Source organism: Odocoileus virginianus, chromosome 22 (genome assembly GCF_023699985.2).
Source record: "Odocoileus virginianus isolate 20LAN1187 ecotype Illinois chromosome 22, Ovbor_1.2, whole genome shotgun sequence".
Classification (NCBI taxonomy): domain Eukaryota; kingdom Metazoa; phylum Chordata; class Mammalia; order Artiodactyla; family Cervidae; genus Odocoileus; species Odocoileus virginianus.
The window spans coordinates 52152667-52174423 of record NC_069695.1 but is presented as its reverse complement, the minus strand read 5'-3'; the positions used below and the strand labels follow the sequence as shown (position 1 = coordinate 52174423).

At 53.0% G+C, this 21757-nt stretch overlaps 1 protein-coding gene and 1 non-coding gene across 2 annotated transcripts; one reads left to right on the top strand and one right to left on the bottom strand.

Annotated features, from left to right (window-relative positions):
- Positions 1-977: 977 nt before the first annotated feature.
- Positions 978-18868, top strand: DIPK1C (divergent protein kinase domain 1C). Its single transcript, XM_020877033.2, has 4 exons — positions 978-1206; positions 10494-11165; positions 14301-14465; positions 18228-18868. Exons 1-4 carry the CDS (start codon positions 1009-1011, stop codon positions 18528-18530), a joined length of 1338 nt encoding a protein of 445 aa, XP_020732692.2. The 5' UTR covers positions 978-1008; the 3' UTR covers positions 18531-18868.
- TRNAG-CCC (transfer RNA glycine (anticodon CCC)) lies at positions 2402-2474 on the bottom strand. Its single transcript has one exon. It is a non-coding gene; the product is annotated as a tRNA-Gly (tRNA).
- Positions 18869-21757: the final 2889 nt, after the last annotated feature.

Here is a 21757-nt window from a genome sequence, read left to right as displayed (position 1 = left end):
ATAAGCTTTTGTTGAACTTCTGGGGCGGGGCAGCTTTCACGGGCCTTCAGCTGTGACAGATGACCCGCCCAGGACCCTGTCTCTTTAGGGGAGAAACGCTTTCAGGGAGCCCAGAGCAGCTGGGGTGGGGAAGGGGCGGGCTGGCAAGAACCAAGAACAGTTCTGCAGGCCAGGGGCTCCTGCCCATTCTATGTAAACCACTGCCGCTGGACGTTGAAGCTTGCTCCCCAAAGGCCGCCGCAAATACACATACACACAGACTTAGAGACACAGTCGGGGAACACTTTCTTCTCGACTGGGTAAGGGAATTGTTTAGAGAGTGTGGTGCTTTTTCACCCCAGCAAAAGCGGTCCTGGAGTTCTGGGCAGCCTTGGGGGGCGGCCGTGGGATTCAGGAGCTGCCTGGGAAAGGTGGGCGGGGGTCTCCACGACCTTCGCAGACTGTGCTGGACTCCCGATTCGGAACCTCACCCCGGGGAGTGCTCGGAGGAGACCCAAGTAGAGGGGACGGAGGAGTCTAGTAGAGGTAAAAGTGGGTGCAGCCACAGCAACCAGGGACCTAAGAGGTGGGGGAATCCGTAAAAAGAACAGTTGCCCGGAGGGAGAAGGGGACAGCGTCTGTCTGAATTACAGTTGTGCGGACAGAGGAGCCAGGAGTCTAAACTCGGGAGAGCCTGAATTCTGCTCAAGAAGGGACCGGTCTTCTTGGGGGAAAGGTGCAAAGAAAAAAAGTGGAAATGGTGGCGGGTGCGGCGCGCAGAGCAGGGCGCGCGGATACCCCGTGGCCCCCCGGTGCTCGGGCCAGCGCGGCTTGTGCCCACAGGACTGCCCACCCCAACCCACCCCGCTGACGGCCGGGCGCCGGCCACCCGGCGGCCTCCCCTCCCTCCCCTCGCGCTGCCTCTCCCCCGCGCCCCCTCCCCCGCCGGGCGGTGGAGCCGCGGAGCCCGGACGCGAGCGTGGGGCGCAGGCGGCTTGGGGCGGGCTAGGCGGGCTCGGCGGGCGGGCCATGGCACGGGCGGCGGGCGCGCGGGGCCGGCCCGGGCGCTGCGGGCTGGGCGGGCGCTGCGGGCGCCGCGCGCTGTTGGCCTGCGTTGCGTGGACCGCGGGCTGGGTGCTGGCGGCCACGCTGCTGCTCCGCGCGCACCCGGGCGTCCCCTCCGAGCGCTGCAGCGACGAGAAGAGCCGGCGCATCCTGGCCGCGCTGGTAGGTGCTGTGGCCGCACTGCCCCGCGCCGCGCGCCCCGGGGCCGGGGTGGGGCGCCCTCTGAAGGTCCTGGGAGCCGGGGACTCAGGCGCGGCCGTGGATCCACTGGGAGGGGGTCCGGACACCGGGCGTGGAATGCCCGACGCGTCCCACCCGGTCTCTAGCCCGGGACTCTGCCCGGGAGTCCTCTGAGCGCCTGGGGGGACGTCTTCCCCCATGTCGCCCAACTGGTCCTTTGTCCGAAGATGCTTTTCCTGTCCGACTATTCTCCCGCAGGCCCCGAGACCCCGCTCTTAAGCAAAGTTTACGGGTCCGCTCCCAGCCTTCTGACTCGGACCGCGGCCCTAGGGTCGGGCGGGGACCACGCCTCGGCCCCTGGGGTCCCGGTTCTCTCTCTCAGCCGCCGTTCTGTGATTCCGATCTGGGCTGCACCTCGCCGAGCCCCCCGCAGACGGCCAGTGGGGCCCCTTCCTCCGCGCGCCGCAGAGCCAAGGCTCTCTCCGGCGCGGTCTGCGGGACCCAAGGCTGAGCGCGGTCCGGCGAGCGGAGCGCGAGGAAGGCGGCTCGGACCCCCGTAGACCTCGGTGCTGGGGTCCGGCCTGCCGTCAGCTAAGAGGCGAGGGCGGGGGCGCCCCTTAGACAAGATCCTCAATTAGGGAGAGAAAGAAACGCCCCCGCTGGCGGGCCGCAGAGCGCACCAGCCCGGTTGCGCTCTTGGTTGATTCCAAACGTTGGCTCCTCATTGGTTTCTCTGGTTGGGAAGATTAAGCGCATTAGGAGACTTGGATAAAACTACGAATCCCTAGAAGGAACGCCAAAAAAGGTGAAGGAAACAGGCAGCTATTGTTGTATTGATTGATTATTCACTTCCCAGAACAGTAACCTGTTCTGGTGGGAAAAGGGATCTATTTTCTAAGAAATCTTCAAGAAATGCACGGGAAGCTTTCAGCCCAGTTGTTTGCATATGGGTGAGCCTTTGGGGACTGCAGGATTTCAAAACGTGGCAGCATAAAGGCTTTGAAGTAATTTTAAAAATTTTATTTATGGTTGTTCCAGGTCTTAGTTGCAGCATGCAGGACTGTTTTTCTTTCTTTTAGAAAACAGCAGCAGCTTTATTTCAGGACATAATCACCTGTTATGCAGGATCTTTAGTTGCTTGGCAGGTGAACTCCTAGTTGAGGCTTGTGGGATCTAGTTCCCTGACCAGGGATCAAACCCAGGGCCCCTGCATCGGGAATGCAGCGTCTTAGCCACTGGACCACCAGGGAAGTCCTGAAGTGAGTGGCTTTTTAAAAGTGAAATTGTAAAAACTAAAGAAATGAGGTGAAATAGGCAGGCTGAACCGAATCATTTTCCCTGATTGAGCCTGACATGTCATCATGAATGGATCATCTCACATTGGTGAGAGGTGAGATACTCACTGATTCCCTCCATCCTACCATTCAATAATCTATCATCTATCAAACTATCTGTTCACCTTTACACTGGCATTCTGTCAATTTTTCTTTAAGTTGCAAGAGCTCCTCAGTTTTCTCAGTAACTCACCTAAAAATTCCTTTAACTGGTAAAGATTTTTCCCCCTCCTTTTTGGGGAGACAGATTGACTAATTACAGTAAAAAATTAATAGTCTAGCCAGGATGGAACACTCATTTACAAAAACAATATAACAGCCTTTTTAGGTTAAAATAAAAAGCAAACACTCTTTTCATTTCTTTATGTTTGGTTAAGTGAGAGAAGGCCTAATGGAAATTAAATAGCCTACTATAACTTTAGTAATTACTAATTGTTAACTTTCCCAGCATTTCGGCTCATAAATTAAAACCAATTCTGTTTGGAGGCTAAACCAGTATACCTCCTGTGGCAGCCAGATGGGTCTTTTTTAGTCCGAAGAGATGCATAATGAGAGGGTAACAGGTAGGAAGGCCAGAGGGTCCCAAGTGGTAGGAGGAAATAAACTGCAAGTGGCAGATGTTTTTTTCCTTTCTCTGTTGAAGAAATCCATTCTGCCTAACACTAACCATTTTCTTTTCTCAAACTTTGGGCTGATAATGGCTCAACAAACCATTATTCATGTCAATTGTTTTAAGGCCAGGGATGACACACGTGCCATCCTATCTCAAAAATGCACATTGTGGGAGCAGGGCCTGGCGAATCTCCTGCAGCTTTGAGGTATTCCTTCTATCTGATTAAAGGCTCACTAACAGACATAAAATGCCTTGCTAAAAACTAGCAGGGGGCACTCTGCCACTTCTGATGTCTACAGCAGAAGCTTTCCCTAACTCTGTTGTACTTTAGTAAAACTTGGCTACACAAAAAGCTCCAAGTAGTCAAGCCTCGTCTCTGACCCAGGATTAAACCCTCTCCTTCGGAGGTCATGAACACACGGCTTGCAGCAGCAAGCTCTCATCTCCGCCTCTGAAGGCTGGCAATCTTTCCAGCTGCCAAAAGAACTTGAAGTAGTGTGTCTGTCTGTTTGATTGAAGTTCACCTGCCCTGCTCTCAAATCAGGGGCCTGATTTGAGGGGGCTCACTGGGAGGGGCCCCTCTGAGGCTGCTGTTCTCAGGGTCCGCCTTGCCCTGTCCCCTCTCCACCCTGGGTTTGCTGAGCGGAGCACCGGGGCTCCCTCTGGCCCAGGATGCAGGAGTTTGAACAGGACCCTGCCCTCCACGTTGTAGACTCCGCCGGGCCCTGGCTGCCATGCAGAGGCAGGCATTGTGGCACCGTGCTCTCCCAGGACTGAATTGAGCCTCTGTCTCTTGGTTCCCCCAGCCCTTTCAATTCACCCTGCCTGGCTTTTATCCTTCATAATAAACTGGCTGTTATTTTTCTCACGGCCCTCCAGACTCTCATTAGCTTTCACTCTGAGTCCCAGGACACCAAAGGAATGGCTGCAGCTGAGCCAGCGGGAGCCCCCTTTTCTGGGGCGGGGCCAAGGGCCTTGTGAACCCCTGAGCAGTTCCTGGGCCCTCCGACCATGCAGGTGATGCTGCTGGCCTGCGGCAGGCCGGAGGCTGTGAATGAAGCTGGGGGGCTGAGCCGGAGGCTGTGAATGAAGCTGGGGGGCTGAGGCCCCTGGGTGCCTGTGCCCCTGACCCACACCCCATCCCTGGAGGGGGCCCCCACACGCCACTCTCAAGAGGGAGTCTTGGAAGAGCCAACTGGAGTGCTTCCAGAGCTGATCTCGGGTCCTCCAGCTTTGGAATTTTCTAGGCAGATAGCAGCCCTCCTTTCTACTGCGGCTTTTCAGCACATCGCATAATCAAAACATCTCTGTGAGGTTTCTATAGCCCCGCTTTCCCAGGGAACTGTGTCAGGAGGCTGTGCCAGAGCGTTGGGTCCGGCCATTGGTAGGTCTGGGTTCTGTCTGCAGGCGGAGCATTTCCTGGGGTGGTGAGGATGTGGGCTGTGGAGCCGCGGATGCTCACAAGGGGCGGGCCCTGTGTTCAGTCCTTTCACACTTAATATTCTGTCTAATCTCAACCCCTGGGAGCCAAGTGCTTTTATTCCCCCATTTCACAGATGGTGAAATCGAGCCGCAGAGGGGTGAATAACTTGTCCCGAATCACACAGTGACTGTGCCGTGGGGCCAGCACGTGACTCTAATAGTAGAGACACGGTGACGCCACTGGCTTCCCCAGCGCTGAAAACTCGAAGGAACAGCTGGGCGTGGGCTTCCCTAGCGGCTCCATCATAAAAAGTCTGCCTGCAGTGCAGGAGAGCTGGGTTTGATCCCTGGGTCGGGAAGATCCCCTGGAGAAGGGAATGGCAATCCACTCCAGTATTCTTGCCTGGAGAATCCCATGCACAGAGGAGCCTGGTGGGTTATAGTCCATGGGGTTGCAGAAGAGATGGATGCTACCTAGAGGCCAAGCAGCAACAACAACCCTCCCAAGCATGTCACTTTCAAAGCATCTCAGAAAGATTCCCACAGACTCTGTTATTCAGAAGGTTCTATGTCTCTTTCGGCTAGTTGGGTCTTGATGTACTTTCATTTAGTTGCCTGCATGTGGGCTTTCTTTTCAACAGGACTGGCTTATCTGTCTTTGCTCTGATAGAAACCCTGGCCCAGCGGGACTGCGGCATCCAGGGCACTCACCAAGAAAGATCATGTCTCAGGGGCTGAGCCTGCTTCCCTGAGCACTCTGGCCATGTCTGTAATGTCTGTCTTCTAAGCTGTCAGGGGTCAAGAAGGGTTGCAGAGTGGCCTGGCTAATTGCACAGTGTAACTGTTCCGTTGGGGAAATCCGCTGTGAGAGATGAATGCTACAAACCACATGGGAACTTGATGCTCCTGAAAAACAAGAAAGCAAGCACACAAAAGGAAACCCAGCCCTTAGGTGTGACCTCTGAGAACTCTCTCTGTCACCGGTTTCTCAGACTAGAGAGGACAGGTTTTGTTTTTGCCTGAGAACCGTTATACAAGATGGAGAGCTTCTACTATCCACCACCAAAAAGACGCTTCCCACAAGAACTGGGGCTGTTAGGAGTATGCATTCTCACAGTTGTACACAATCTATAAGAAATATGGGCTTCCCTGGCGGCTCAGATGGTAAAGAATCTGCCTGCAACCTAGGAAACCCAGGTTTGATCCTGGGTCAGGAAGATCCCCTGGAGAAGGGAATGGCTACCTTCTCCAGTATTCTTACCTGGAAAATTCCATGAACAGAGGAGCCTGGCAGGCTACAGTCCACGGGGCCACAAAGAGTTGGACACAACTGGGTGACTAACACTATAAAAAATATGAATTCACTGTTTCATTAATTAAAAAGAAAATGCCAGTTAACTACAATGAGACTTTATTAACTTGTTTTTTTTCCTAGCTTATCTTAAAATCTGATACCTGCAGATTTTGTGTGCATGCACATTTGGGTACAGAAGTGTACCTGTTCAAGCTGGTTCTTAGGGCCTCCATTTATTCAGAGGAAAGTGATTTTTTTTTAAATGGAGTTAAAGTATATAAAGTACTTCTATTGAGTTAAAAAATTAGCTATCTCAGTAGGGCATGCTGCTAAGAAAATAATTTCTCTTATCTCTAACATGATGACCGTTTTTAGTTAGCCTGTAAACTTGTAATCTGTAAGTTTACTGTTTTTTAAGTGCTAAGCTCAGTCTTTCTCTGGGTTTAGTAAGCACAGGCACGCATCCTGATGCTACAGACTCGCTGAACACTGGTAACCACATGGGCCACAGAAGAGATGAATCTTACATTCTGCTTCTGAAGAGCGGGACTGATGTGCCAAAAATACCTCATCATGAAGGAGGAAGACACAGAGTAGCTCTGTACTACTTCCTGGACACCTTGCTTTAGTGTAGACTCTCCTACGACAAATGAGGGAGAAACCCAGTTCATCAGCTCTAGTAGCCGGCGGACCAGGCAGGGTTCTAGGCACCCCGCCCAGCCTCTTCCCTTCCTGATTCAGAGCATCCCCCAGGCATCTGGGAGGCAGGCTTACACCCCAACATGCTGATCTTCAGAAAAACAGCCAAAATTAACGTTCCCCTCCTGAAATCAGTAGCTGTTATCATTGTTCAGCCACTCAGTCACATTTGACTCTCTGCCACCCCATGGACTGCAGCACACCAGGCCTCCCTGTCCATCACCATCTCCTGGAGTTTGCTCAAACTCATGTCCTTTGAGTTGGTGATGCCATCATCACCAGTAGACTACATGCCACATTTCCTGGAACCCTTGTGTGGAGTTGCCTTCTAAATGTGCAGGGGTGAATCTCATATAGATTCTATTTGAATTCGATTTCATGGACGTGGTACAGTTTTGTCGAAAACACAGTGCTGTGGGGAGCCAGTGGGGCGGGGATGGCACAGAGACTTGGGGTGGGGGGCTTACTGGATGGAACGCGGGGCGGAGTGGGGGCATGGGCTCCCAGCGGCAGGTGAGGCAGCCTCCTGGGCAAGGTGGAGTTGACTCTTGCAGCGGGGAGGCATTTGGTCAGCTGTGGCCTTTTGGCAGGACACACACTGGCACTTGCTCTAACCTTGCCCTCCACTCCCCTGAACCGTCTGGTCCTCCGAACACACGAGCGACTTTGCACGTCTGGGTCCCTGTGCAGGTGCTTCCCCGAGCTCTCCCTCCTCGTGCGCAAGGCAGACTTGCAGCTTACCTTTCAACACTGGGCTCAGGTGTATCCCCCCAGAAAGACGCATCCCCGGTCCCCTGCCTTCTAATGACCAGGGCCAGAAAGGGCAGGCGGAAGCTATTACAACACTCATGCAAACTGCCAGGGCTTCTGCACCCGTGACCTTGGTTGACCTTCACAGGTCTCCCATGACACAGAGTCATCCTCCCACGTTACAGACTTGGAAACGAGCCACATGCCAGCCAAGGTGCAGCTGGGAGGCAAAACTGCTCTGCCCCGGAGCCGAGCCTGGCCACCTTCCTTTAGCGCTTCACCCTGCTGTCATTCGGGAGTCCTGGAGGCAGTCACCTCGCTGTGACTCCTGAGCCTGGCTCTGTCACCAGATCGTGGCCCAGCTCATACACAGCACTGCTAACTGGAGGGTGGCCAGGGGCGGCCAAAGCAGCTTGCCCACGGCTACTCCCTGCCACAGGTATCTCTCACGGGCAGTGACAATTTTGTTCACGGTTCCAGATGCAGAGAGTGAAGGCCCCAGCGGTCACACCTGACCTTCCAGGCTTCCACTCGCAGCGCCGCGGCTGGGCCAGGCCACGTGTGTCTCCTCCCCCGTGTCCTGCCCCGCCCCATCCCCCTACAGGATTCTGACGGTCAGGACCCACCTCCTCCTGCCCATCTCGGTTCTGTCACCCACTTTTCTTTCTTTTTCACAGTTCTGCTCTCTCCCTCATAGAAAAGCACCTTTGATGACACTACAACTTTGATGACACCCTAAAGATGACTATGGGATTGCATTAAACCATTTTGGATCTACTCAAAGGGGATGGGGGCCTTATAAGACAATCGAGAAGAAAAAAAATTGCCTTTTCTTATCAGGACTATTACAGAGGTATGAAACTGTAAACACCAGATAAAGTAGGAAGAAGCTGCAATGAGTAACATGAACACCCCGTATTATTTCTGTCATTCACGTCTTTCTACTCCTGAGACTCTCCATCCCCACCTTTCATCCCCACTTTGCATGCATTCTCAGTCACTTCAGTTGTGTCCAACTCTTTGTGACCCCATGGACTGTAGCCTGTAAGGCTCCTCTGTCCATGGGACTTTCCAGGCAAGAATACTAGAGTGGGTTGCCATGCCCTCCTCCAGGGGGTCTTTCTGACCCAGAGATTGACCCGCGTCTCCTGCATCTTTGGCATCCCAGGCAGATTCTTTACTGCTGAGCCACCGGGGCAGCTCCATCGCCACGTTCCAAGATTATCCTGAAAGGGCTCAGAGAAGCTGGAATGGGCGGGTGCTTTCCTGCAAGGCACCGCAATATGGAAGCGATTCCAAGCAGAGAGAGTCTGCCATTCACAGGGTCTTGATCCTCAGCTGCTCCTTTCAGGACCCCAAACCTGGAAAGAGGGACCAGGATGAAGAGTAAAAGGCAGGCATTTGACCAAAGTTGTGTTACATTAAATTGCAAGATGAACACTGCATTACGCATATTTAGAGCAGTTTCGTGGGTGTTTATGAATACAGCTGCATTATGGCTGTTGGTGTTCCAAAGACAAAAAAACCAGCTCCAGGCAAACAGGGTGGCGTTGTTCCCAAGCTCCAGGGTCAGGACTCCACCACTTGCACCTTTGAGTCTGGCAAGTGTGACACCCCCACCACCTAATACAGTCTTCAGAGATCCAATGCTGGGCAGAGGAGCATCAGCTTGCAGGAGCGCCCTCAGTAGGGGGTCAGGTCAGATAGCGTGACTTGGGCCTTTTGGACTGTTGTCCAGTTACTGCCTGAAAGGGTTCCTAAAATCCAGATACTTGTTTTAAGAGCCAGGAGTATAGCTTTTTAATGAACATTTTGGTCATATGCTTTGGACAGTTCTCTGAGTATTTACAAAGATCCACCATCCCTTGGCCAATGCTCTGAAGCCAGGCCTGTTTTGGAATTCACACTGTTTTGGGTGTTAGATAATATGCAGTATATATATTTATACCTTCTGGTGAACATGAGGATATGCCAGGAATCAAACAGATCCAATTAATTAATAATTCTGCATCCAAGTATATGCAAAGTCACAGGTCAAATACATTCAGACTGTAGATAGCCTCATCTTCTGGGTGGGGTTTGACACTCCATGAGAGTGAATGAGTCATGAAAAAGTTGTTTTCAGGGTCTTTTGGACTTTGGGATTATTCACATATCCAGGCATTTTGACTTGAAGGATCTGTTTATAATCCACTTGGGTTAATAAAGCCAAGCAGCACAGAATGACCAGAAAGTCTATGTGACCCGCCTTTGCCCATGTGGAAGGAAGATGCATTGTGGGGAACAGGTGGGCTCAGAAAATATGCTCAACCCCTCATAAAAGTGGGTCCAGAGGTTTAGGTTTCCTGAAAAAGATTAAAAAAAGAGAGAGAGAACAGAGTCACATGTCCTCCTTTGAATCAGTCTCACACCAGCTTCTCCGGCTCCTCTACTAGGTCTGAAGGGCAGGGCCTGGATGGACCATCTTCTTAGGAGAGGTGTTTGCAGTGTGGTGGGATTGGGGGTCACCAGTCCCCCATGGGACAGGAGGGCCTGTGAGCCCCAAAGCTTAGGAGAAACTCCCCTCCTGAGGGCTCCTGAGTGCCTTCCTCACCACCACCAGGAATCCAGCACCACCTGCTTGCAGGATTCACCCCACGTCCTCCCTGGCAGGCCTGCTGATGCTGCCAGCCTCCAGGCCAGTTCTAAGCCCTGCTTCCTGCCGCAGGTGCTATGGAGCGGTCCCACCTGAAGGGTGGTTCCTGGGGTCGCTCTCCAGGGCTGGCTGTGCTGTTCTTGGCTGGGGGCTATTAAAAGCTCTCCAGGTGACCCAACGTGAGCCCAAGAACGGGGAACCACTGGCCTGGCTCTGTCCTTCCACTGATGGTCCAGGACACCTAGCCGAGAGGCAGACGGCCTTTGCCAGCATCAGCCAGCTCCGCAGAAAGGATGGGGTGAGGGCAGGTCAATGAGGGGCACCTGCTTCCTAAGACCTGGTCCTGGGCCTGATGGAGAAAATAACAAAGGTGAAATTCTATCACAAACCTTTCACTTCATAATTCTTCTCTGCCCCGAGTAGCCCTGTGGTCCATATGCCGGAGGGTTCTCTCCGGGCTGTCAGGAGCATCCTGGCGCGGGGCCCAGCCTCCGCGGGGTGACCCGTGCCCCTTCCTTCCAGTGCCAGGACTACCGGGGCGGCGCGCTGGGCGGAGACCTGTGCGAGGACCTGTGCGAGGCGGGGCAGCTGCGGTACCGGCGCTGCCTGTACTACGAGCGCGGCAAGAAGGTGTTGCAAGCCGACTGGCGTGGCCGGCCCGTGGTCCTCAAGGCCAAGGAGGAGGCCTTCTCCACCTTCCTGCCACTCGGCCTCCTGGACGGGCAGCCTGAGGCTGGCGGTCCGGACTTGCCGGAGGCCGAGCTGCTGGTGCTGGCGGCTGGGGAGGCCCGGAGCGCACTGGGCCTGGAGCCGGCCGAGGGCGGCCTGGGCCGGCTGGGGCTGGCGCGGCGGGGCCCGCGGCGGCGGGGCCAGCTGGCCAGCCTGTGGGCGCTGCTGCAGCAGGAGGAGTTCGTGCTGCTCAGCCTGCTCCGCGGCCGCAGCCCGCACGCCCCGCCCGTGCTGGGCTCCTGCGGCCACTTCTACGCCGTGGAACACCTGGCGGCCGGCAGCCCCGGCCACCGCGCCCTCTTCCCGCTCGGCCCGGACGGCGGGCGCCGCGGCCAGGCGCGCGCGGTCAGCGGCGTGGCGCTCAGCTTCCTGGACATGGTCCGCCACTTCGACCACGACTTTGCCCACCGCCTGCACCTCTGCGATGTCAAGCCCGAGAATTTCGCCATCCGGAGCGACTTCACGGTGAGGGGAGGCCGGGGGAGGCTCTGGACCTCGCGGGGGGCGGACTTCGGTCCTGGGGTCCTAGACCAGAGGGTGCTGAAGCCCCCCGGGAAACCCTGCGGCGTGATGCCGCCTTCTGGCCTGGACAGCTCTGACCCGCCCGACCTTTGCAGGTGGGAATGAGCGCATTTAAAGGAGGAAGGCGCCTGGCTCCCCGGGAAGGAACAGTAAGGCAAGCCGTCATAGCAGAGGCTCGGTGGGTCTTCCTCCACTGCTGCCCTGGTTTCTCCCAAGCAGTCCGTCCTTCGGGCTAATCCGGCTTCAGACGGTGAAGGATCCGCCTACAATGCGGGAGAGCCAGGTTCCATCCCTGGGTGGGAAAAATCCCAGGGAGAAGGAAATGGCAACCCACTCCAGTGTTCTCACCTGGGAAATCCCATGGACAGAGGAGCCTGGAGGGCTACAGTCCATGGGGTCACAAAAGAGTCGGAGACGACTGAGCGACTGCACTTTCAGGAGATGACGGAAGGCCGGCCTTTGGGGGCTTCGGTACAAAGGTCCAGGGGGTGGGGACACCGGTTTCCAGCCGCCCACACTGTATGACCACAGGCCACGTCTCTAGTTCTTTCTTCTGGAGAGGTTCTAGTCCGTTCCCTTCCCTGGGTAAGACTTTTTCTAGAGGAACAGATGAATCTTTGCTGCTTTACACAAGAGAACATTTGTCCACTGATGGACACGTCAGCCTCCATGTTGCGCTTCGACTGGCAGGTGAATTTTATGTCCCACTCCAGGCTGTGCAAAGTTTAGTCACCAAGTCCTGTCCGACTGTGGACTGTAGCCCACCAGGCTCCTCTGTGCATGGGATTTCCCAGGCAAGAATAGTGGAGTAGGTTGCCATGCTGTCCGCCAGGGCATCTTCCCAAGCCAGGAATCGAACCCGAGTCTCCTGCATTGGCAGGCAGATTCTTTACTGCTGAGCCGCCAGGGACGCCCTGACTCCAGGCAGTGCAGATGTGCAAAGAATTAACCAAGGTGCAGAAGCAGCAGGAGGACTCAGACCCCAGTGGTGGGATGTGGCCATCTGAGTTTGGAAGCCAAGCCCTCAAGGCAATCACGGATACACTCAGTGTGAGAACTAATGAGCTTGGGGACCAGCAGATGGGCCCCCCTTTGGGCCATGTTGCAGTGTTGCCCAGGTGGATGGGGGCATGTCTCCCAGGTAACCTGTGAGAGTTGATGACCCGCAGTCATTCACTTTTTTCAGGTCTTCCCTTGCAGGTCTTGAGAATTTGTCCAGTGGTTTCAAATGAACTAGGAATCCCTCTTTACTTCTTGTTCCCAAACTGCCGCCAGAAAGCACGCTTTTCAAACAGATTTCCTACTCTAGAGGCACAGTCTTAAGTAGAGAAGGAAATAATTCTCACCAGTTCTTTCCAGTCTGATGCTAGGATGGAGTATGATGATGATGCAAGTTAGGTAATTTTGTGCAGGAAGAACTTTACAATTCATTCTGATGTGATCTAAGAAGCCTCGTGCAGGTTTTTCTGCTCATTTTGTTACTGTTCTTATTGTAGGTGCATAGAGTTATGCTTCCAGTAGCTATAATCCATTCTACGGACTATACTAAAAATTGAAAAATAAATCTGGCTCTTGTTGGGAGATGAGAAGGGAACAATCAGAGCTGGAAGGTCCTGGAGGAAGCTGGAGAGATGACCAGGGATTATCAAAAGAGAGAAGGGTCTCGCAGCTCCAAAAATAAATTATGAAAGACAGTAGACTCATTATTGGTAAAGAATCTGCCTGCAATGCAGGACACCTGGGTTCGGTCCCTGGGTCAGGCAGATCTCCTGGAGAAGGAAGTGACATCCCACTCTAGTACTCTTGCCTGGAGACTTCCATGGACAGAGGAGCCTAGAGGGATGCAGTCCATGAGGTTGCAGACTTGGACACGACTTAGTGACTAAACCACCACTGATGTATTTTTAGTGTGTTAACCAGGATAAATAATGAAATAAGCTATTCTTTTGGCTAAATAGAGATAGAGAAAATCAATTTAAATGGTAATTTCTGTTTGCAGTCCCTGAATTAGTAATTAGGCAAAGCTCTCAAATAGGGAAAAGTTCCCTGTTCATTTCTTCCCTTATTCTCCACATATCTTGAAATAAATTATTTTCCCTCCTGTGTTTTACTGAATAATCCCCACAAAACTTTACTGCCTTCTGGCATCAATCTTGAAGAAAGAAGAGAAACAACAAGCTGGGAATGTACCTCCTGACTTTGCATAGATTTGAGGAGAAAATGAACCCTTTTTTGAGATGCTACCAAAGGGAGAAAGCTGGTGTGTTGAGGCTGACCTGTGAAGGCTTGTGAAATGCCACAGACTCCGTCAACTCATCCAGCCTTCTAATAGCTCTTTAATACCTTGAAGCTATACATTACCTGATTTGGGCAGAGTCCAGGTTTTCTCAGGTTTGAGCTCATCTTTTTTTTTTCCCCCTAATTCAGGTGGTGGAGGAAAATCTGCATAATTTAGACGCTCTTCTTTTTTTCTGGTTTTGAAGCCTCTTTGGGTTGAAGCCAGGAAGTTAAATCTGAAATTCCAGGGGGTCATCACATTTTCATGCTGATAGTGGGACTTAGTTTTTGATGCTGTTGCATCTGGGTCCATAAGTATTGATCCTAATTCGACAACTTTGGCCCTGCCACTTGCCCCTGTCAGTTGGAAACCAGTCAGCTCAAGGAACAGGCCATAAATAGACGAGGTACACGTTGTCCACCTCATTCTCCCCATCACACCCTCGCCCTGCCCCTTGAATGTAGTTTTCTTTTGTTGCTTATATTCATAGGAATAAATGACCTGTGTCTCATAGCTTTTATATTCCTGAGCCTTGAATGTCAGAAGCCAAGTGGTAAAGCAGTGGAGGGGGCGTCAGTTCATTTGTAAGAAGTTTCAGAGATTCACCGTTAAAATCTGAGAAAACATTCAGCGGTGAAGAGCGATCCTGGTTGCACGTTCCCGACCCCCAGTGACCAGAGCGGTCCTCTTGCCGTTAAAGCCGTGCATCCCGGTCTGTGTCCCTGGCCTGGCCCAGCCCTCCTCGCCGCGGCCGGGGTCCTGTGCCCCGTCCTGAGAGCCGCGTGCTGTTTCTATTGCAGGTGGTGGCTATTGATGTGGACATGGCTTTTTTTGAACCTAAAATGAGGGAAATTCTCGAGCAAAACTGCACGAGGGATGAAGACTGCAATTTCTTTGATTGTTTTTCGAAGTGTGATCTGAGAGTGCACAGGTGCGGGGCCCAGAGAGCCAACAGTAACCTGCAGGTGAGCGGGCCGTCCTCTCCGGGGGCCTGTCCTCTCTGGGGGATCCTGTCCTCTCTGGGGGGACCCTGTCCTCTCTGGGGGCCTGTCCTCTCTGGGGGTCCCTGTCCTCTCTGGGGGGCCCTGTCCTCTCTGGAGGATCCTGTCCTCTCTGGGGGGGCCCTGTCTTCTCTAGGGGATCCTGTCCTCTCGAGGGGGGCCCTGTTCTCTCTGGGGGATCCTGTCCTTTCTGGGGGATCCTGTCCTATCTGGGGGGCCCTGCCCTTTTGGGGGGGGGCCTGTCCTCTCTGGGGGAATTCTGTCCTCTCTGGAGGGGACCCTGTCCTCTCTGGGGGGGGAGGCACCGTGTTCTCTTGGGGGGACCTGTCCTCTCTGGGGGGCCCTGTCCTCTCTGGGGAATCCTGTCCTCTCTGGGGGAACTCTGTCCTCTCTGGAGGGGACCCTGTCCTCTGTGGGGGGGACCCTGTCCTCTCTGGGGGAGGGGATGGTGTTCTCTCCGGGGGGCCCTGTCCTTTCTGGGGTGAATCCTGTCCTCTCTGGGGGAACTCTGTCCTCTCTGGAGGGGACCCTGTCCTCTCAAGGGGACCCTGTCCTCTGTGGGGGGAACCCTGTCCTCTCTGGGGGAGGAGACCCTGTCCTCTCTGGGGGAGGAACCCTGTGTCTCTGGGGGAGGGAACCCTGTCCTCTCTGGGGGGCCCTGTCCTCTCTGGGGAATCCTGTCCTCTCTGAGGGAACTCTGTCCTCTCTGGAGGGGACCCTGTCACCTCAGGGGGAGGAGACTCTGTCCTCTCCGGAGGGGGCACCATGTTCTCTTGGGGGGACCCTGTCCTCTCTGGGGCAGGGGACCGTGTTCTCTTGGGGGGACCCTGTCCTCTCTGGGGGGCCCTGTCCTCTCTGGGGAGCCCTGTCCTCTCTGGGGGAGGGAACCCTGCCCTCTCTGGGGGAGGGACCCCGTCCTCTCTGGGGGAGGGAACCCTGCCCTCTCTGGGGGAGGGACCCTGTCCTCTCCGGAGAGCCCTGTCCTCTCCGAGGGAGGGCCCTTGTCTGAGGGGCCCTGCCCCCTTACCATGGCTCCTGCTGACGCACCTGGAGGCGGTCGCCGTCTCCCCACCACCAGGGCTCTGTGCGCCCAGTGAGGGCAGGGATGGGGGTGGGGATCGTTCATTCTTTGTCTACCTGGGAGAGGGGCTGTGGGCCAAGTGACCCCAGGGCGCTAATGGATGGTGCCCCCATCACGGCCATTACTGGGTCCCCCACAAACATGGGGGTGTCTGTTCTCTCTGGGCCCAATTTCTATATCTACACACACACACGCACACACACAATGAGCACTTTTTTATATCAAACTAAATTCCAGATGGCTCAAATACTTGCACCTAGAAAATGAGATCCTAAATATTCCAGAAAAAACTAGGAGAATTGAAGATACCCTAAAGTTTGGAAGACCTATCTAAGCACAGAACAAAGCTCAGAGGCTATAAGAGGAAAAACTGACACATTTAACCATTTAAAAAATCCCTTTTGCAAAAGCAAAACAAAATTACAAAAAATTTGAGTATATTTAAAAGTTAAATGAGAAAACTGGCAAACTATCTGCAACTGCTCTCACAGATGAGGCTAGAGGACAGAGGTGGCCTTTACCCCCAGCTGCTGAGATTCAGTGTCCCCCAGGATCATCCTTGGCCCACCAGACATTCTCCACTGTGGTTACCCCACATCCCAGGATCAGTCTAGTGACTGGTCAGAGGGGGCAGGGGGAGATGCAAAACCCAGCCCCCTTAACCTGTATAAGGAACAGCTCTATAGTGCATCCCACCACCAGAAGTTCACCTTATCCCTCAGTTCCATGGAAAGATGGTTCCTGAGAACCCTCAATAAATCCCTGCATGTGAACCTCCGTCTTACAGTCTGCTCTGGAGGAAACCAACCTAAGCAAGGGGCCAGTGTCCTTAATATATAAGGAGCATTTACAAATCAATATGAAAAGGCCAACAACCTAACAGAAATGTGGGCAAAGTCTATCAATTTGACCGGTCACTGGAAAGGAAGAACAAATACTTTCAACCTGACTGATCAGAAGAGTGATACAAATCAGATCATTTTTCAATTGACAAAAATGAAAGACAACACACATTGTTGAGGGTGTTCTTCGTGTACATTGCTGTGAGAGTGTAACTTGGTACAACTTTTATGGCATCAATCTGGTAATATCTACCAGAACAAAAATGTGTATACCCTTTGGCCCAGAAATTTCATTTCCAGAAGTTTAGTCATGTTCAAAATGAAAATGACATATCTGCAAGATATGCATTTTTCATAATAGCAAAAGTTAGTGAGCAACCTAAATTTCCATCAGTAGAGAACAAGCTAAATAAATTATGATATGCATTTGAGGTACAGTCATTAAAACAAATGGAATAGCTTTATAGTGATTTGCAAGGTCTCTCTGATATTTGGTTAAATGAAAGTTATAGAACAGTGTGTGTAATATACTCCTATCCATGTAAAGTAAAAGAAAAAGGAAATGCATGAAAAAATAACCCTCCAGAAGGACATTCAAGGGAGTGGGTGCCTCTCTGAGCTAAGAGCTGAGTGTCTGGTTTTTAGGAGTTGGATGGAGCTTAAGATTAAAGCCTATTTGGGGGAACATTTTCAATGTTTGCACGTGAAAATGCATTATCAATTCAAAAGAGAAATAAGATCATTTGTTTTTAAATAGAACCCTCATCCTTGCAGAGATTAGGAAATGAAAGTCAAAATTATTTGTCTCCCATAAAACAACAGATCTATAAAATTGAGGCATTTGTTAAATGAGTCCAATATAAAGTGTGATGTAGAAAAATAGAGCAGAATATTAATTATGTATGAATTGTGCTCCATCCAACAGCGAGAAAATCAGGAAGGCTGTAAAACAGCAGAACAGAATGCTTAAATTGAGAATTTAAAGAGGTCTTCAGCCCCGTAAATTTCATACCTAAGGAGAATTAAAGACTGTGAGAGAGAGGCTTCATTTTTACTTCTCCTAAAATAAAGCATCTTAAAGGCTCCTTGGGCTTCCTGGGTCGGGACGATCCCCTGGAGAAGGGACAGGCTACCCACTCCAGTATTCCTGGGCTTCCCCGGTGGCTCAGATGGTAAAGAATCTGCTTACAGTGTGGGAAACCTGGGTTTGATCCCTGGGCTGGGAAGATCCCCTGGAAGAGGGCATGGCAACCTACTCCAGTATTCTTGCCTGGAGAATCCCACGGACTGAGGAGCCTGACAGGCTCCAGCCCAAGGGATGGAAAAGAGTCCAGACATGACCGAGTGACTAAGCACAGCACAGCACACAAAGGCTCCTTAGAAGAAGGAGCCTCTCCCTTCCAATATGCCTTTTTCTCAGGGAGCCGAAAGTGCTATCACATTCACATGCCCCTTGTCATGTGTGTCCCGTGGCCTTGGGGACCACCTGCCAGGTGGTGATGACTGTCACTGACCAACCTCGAATGAAAAAGCGAGGCCTGTGATTGCAGGGCTGGCAGCCTAGGGCCGCCTGGGGCCTACTCCTTACACGGCGGTTCCCGGCTGTGACTTCCTGCTGCAAGCTCCTCCATGGTCTCTGAGCGTCACCTGGAGCTTCCCCCTCGACATCTCTGCCCCTGCGGGGCATGCTTCTGGTCTCCAGTGGTGCTGAGCGGGTGGGGTTCTGGGAGAGGTTCCTGGGGAAGGACAGGTGCTGGAGGCAACCCCCCCATGCCCTGAGCTGACCGTCCCCCTCTCCCCCAGGTGGTCTGCGACAAGATCTTCCGCCACTGGTTCTCCTCGCCCCGTGGTAGCTCCGCGATGTCGGGCCCGCTGCGGGGGCAGCTGCAGGCAGCGGTGCAGGAGTGCGCGGCCCCCAGCGCCCAGGGCACGCCCCGCATGCTCGGGAGGCTGCGAAGCCTGCTCCAGGCCGCGCTGCGGGAGCTGCAGGACGGCGAGGAGCTGCACCCCTGGACGAGGAGCCGTCCTCGCGGGGACACTCACCTTGGGACCCCGGGTGCTGCCCAGAAGGCCCCAGCCGGCCTCGGCCATCACCCGCTCGAGTGACACGAGGGACGGGTCTGGCGCCAGGGTCTGCCCTGTGCGGGAGCAGGAGTGTCCACGGGGCCCTGCAGACTCCCAGTGCCACAGCGTGCACAGGAGTGTGTGCATGCATGTGCACAGGGTGTGCAAGTGTGCACGAGCACGTGGCCGTGAGAGCTGTGCAGGTGTGTGGACGTGTGTGAGCAGGTGAGTGTGAGCGAGTGTGAGCAGATGAGTGCCTGGGGTGTGTGCTCCTCCAGGCGGGGAAGGCGCTGTCTCTGGCAGGTCCTGGAGCCTTGGGCCTCCTGAGCAGAGTCACCTTTGTTTTGGAATTGAAAACATTAAAAAACACAAGTCTGGGAGCTGTAGTCTGTACTCTGAGCGTGTGGAAGCACAGGTTATTGTACTTTTCATTGTGAGAAATGCATGGCTTTCCTGGATGAAAATCGGGAGCACCTCTCACCTCAGTCCGTCCTCCCTCAGAGCAGGGCCTGCAGGCTCGGTGTGCTCGGGGGCAGGAGGCCAGGTGGTGGGTGCCCGCCGTCTCTGCCGCCCCAGTGGGGACCAGGCCGCAGACCGAACATCGGCATCTGTGGGCAGAATTGCTTCTGGTGGCTCCCGACCACCGTGCTCTGCTGCAGGAGACCAAATGGGAGGAACCGCATGCCAGCCTCTCCCTGGTCGGGCAGCTGAAGCCAGGCCAGACGTCTGTCCATCCTGGGGAGACATAGACATCCTAGCCCACGTATGGGGACCGTGAGAGCTCAGCAGACAACCACAGGCCACCCTGAAGATTGATCCAGAAAGACGCCAAGAGAGGATAAGGGATTCTGTTGAAGATTTACAAATAGAAGACTAATTAATTTGAAGTTTTAAAAGGTCATTGTTGTTTAGTTGCTAAGTCGTGTCGACTCTTTTGTGACCCTGTGGACTGTAACCAGCCAGGCTTCTCTGTCCATGGGATTTTCCAGGTGAGAATACTGGAGTAGGTAGCCAGGGGATCTTCCCGACCCAGGGATCGAACCCGTGTCTTCTGCATTGGCAGGTGGATTCTTTAGCACTGACCCACCAGGGAAGCCCCATACTCCCATAAAAGTGTTTTTGAAAAAGAAACTAAGTTGGAATATTTGGGCTGACTTGACTTCTTTGTGGGCTTCCCAGTGGCACTAGATGTAAAGAACCTGCCTGCTAATGCAGGAGACATAAGAGATGCAGATTGTATCCCTGGGTCGGGGAGATCCCCTGGAGGAGGGCATGACAGTCCACTCCAGTATTCTTGCCTGGAGAATCCCATGGACAGAGGGATTATGGGCTGCTGTCCATGGGGTCACAACAGAGGCAGAAACTGAGTGAATTGGCACGCACAGCTGCTTTGCCCTTTGTTTTCTCCAACAGAGACTGGAGAGGAGAAGAATGGTATGCACCATCCTTATCAAGCAAGAGTCATTACAAATGGTCAATCCCAATTTTCACAATGTATTAACGCAAAAAGCACACAAGTAAAGCATTTACTGAATCATTTATGAAAAGTGAAAGTGGCTCAGTCGTGTCCGACTCTTTGTGACCCCATGGACTTCTCCAGGCCAGAATACTGGAGTGGGTAGCCTTTCCCTTCTCCAGGGGATCTTCCCAACCCAGGGATTGAATCCAGGTCTCCTGCATTGCAGGTGGATTCTTTACCAGCTGAGCCACAAGGGAAACCCAAGAATACTGGAGTGGGTAGCCTATCCCTTCTCCAGGGGACCGTCCCGACCCAGGAATCGAACCAGGGTCTCCTGCATTGCAGGCGGATTCTTTACCAGCTGAGCCATTAAGGAAGCCCCCATTTACGGAAAGGGATATACTTCCTGGAAATCACAGCTGCCTTGGCAACTGCCAGGTGGTTGGTCAGCACATTTCTGGAGAACAAGGAAACACAGCACATTTTGGAGAACTTTCTGGAGAAAAGCACCTTGAGAAACACTCCACTCTTTATTTTTATGTTGTTCCAAAGCAGCTTGTCATCTGGATAGGTTTTCACAAGAAGGGTGAATTTTCTCTTAACCACTTAAATTATTTTCTGTCTTTGGTCCCAGTTTTATTTTACTGCTGTATGTCAGAACATACAGATTGACCTGGCGTTTGAATGATAGTAAGTATGCGCTTATTGGAAGGCTCCTGAACTTGGAGCCAGAAGCCTGGGGCTAAGGTTCTGGTTCTCATGCTAGCTAATTGTGTAACTTTAGATGAGGCAATTGCCTCTGCTTCAGTTTTCTCACCTGCAAAATGTGATGTAAATGTTCCTTGGGAATCGAACGAGCTGAGTAGTCCAGAGAATTAATGTGCAGATGCAAATGTTCCCCTCTAAAATACGTGTGTTTTAATCCACTTAGCCATTTAAGTCAATCCCCTTCTGGCTCATGTTACTGAAGGGGGCTCCTCAAAGAGCAAGGACACAGCAGAAGGGGGAGGGGGCTGGTGGGGTCTCTGGAATGGCCCTGGGTGGGGCTGGCTGGAGCAGAGCTGGGAAAGGCTCATGAATATTCCATGATCGGCGCAGAAAACTTTTCTACTTATCACTAATTTTTGAACTCCCCAAAGTCAGGTTTTCCCTCATCTTTTCATTTTAGAACTGTAGAACCCTTTCTCTTGTGTCAAGAGTAAGGCTTGGCTCATAGAAGATATGCTGAAAAGTGCAGTGGTTCCAAGTATGATTCAATCTTTATTAAAACTTCTACAAAAGGCACTTGTACTGTAGCTAACAGGGCTTCCCAGGTGGCTCAGAGGTAAAGAATCCACCTGCAAAGCAGGAGACACAGGTTCAGTCCTTGGGTCGGGGAGATCCCGTGGAGGAGGGCGCGGCAACCCACTCCAGTATTATTGCCTGGAGAATCCCCATGGACAGAGGAGCCTGGTGGGCTACCGTCCATGGGATCCCAGAGAGTTGGAGACAACTAAGCGACTAAGCAACAACAAAAAGCTGTAGCTGATGTGGAGAACTGACCCTGACAATCCTGGAGGGAAGAATGCTACTTGCACCCAGTCAGGCACAAAGCGGGGGTCTCAGTCACAAACGGAGCTGGCAGAGACGTCGGAAGCGTTGCCATCATGGCAGCTCCCTCTGAATAAGACTGGTTGACAGAAAACGGTGGAGCAGGGGTCCTCCGTGGGGCGTCCCAGAAGCATCTGGAAGCACCTTTGAAGTGGGAAGGTCCCAGGTGTGGAGCCAGAGTCTCTGGGGCTGAGACCACTCCAAGAGCTGGAGGACAGCG

Excerpts from the sequence above, each read along its gene's own strand:
- DIPK1C (XM_020877033.2), top strand. The coding sequence starts at position 1,009 with ATGGCACGGGCGGCGGGCGCGCGGGGCCGGCCCGGGCGCTGCGGGCTG. Across the intron at positions 1,207-10,493 it reads GGCGCATCCTGGCCGCGCTG|TGCCAGGACTACCGGGGCGG; the intron begins GTAGGTGCTGTG and ends CCTTCCTTCCAG. Across the intron at positions 11,166-14,300 it reads CCATCCGGAGCGACTTCACG|GTGGTGGCTATTGATGTGGA; the intron begins GTGAGGGGAGGC and ends TTTCTATTGCAG.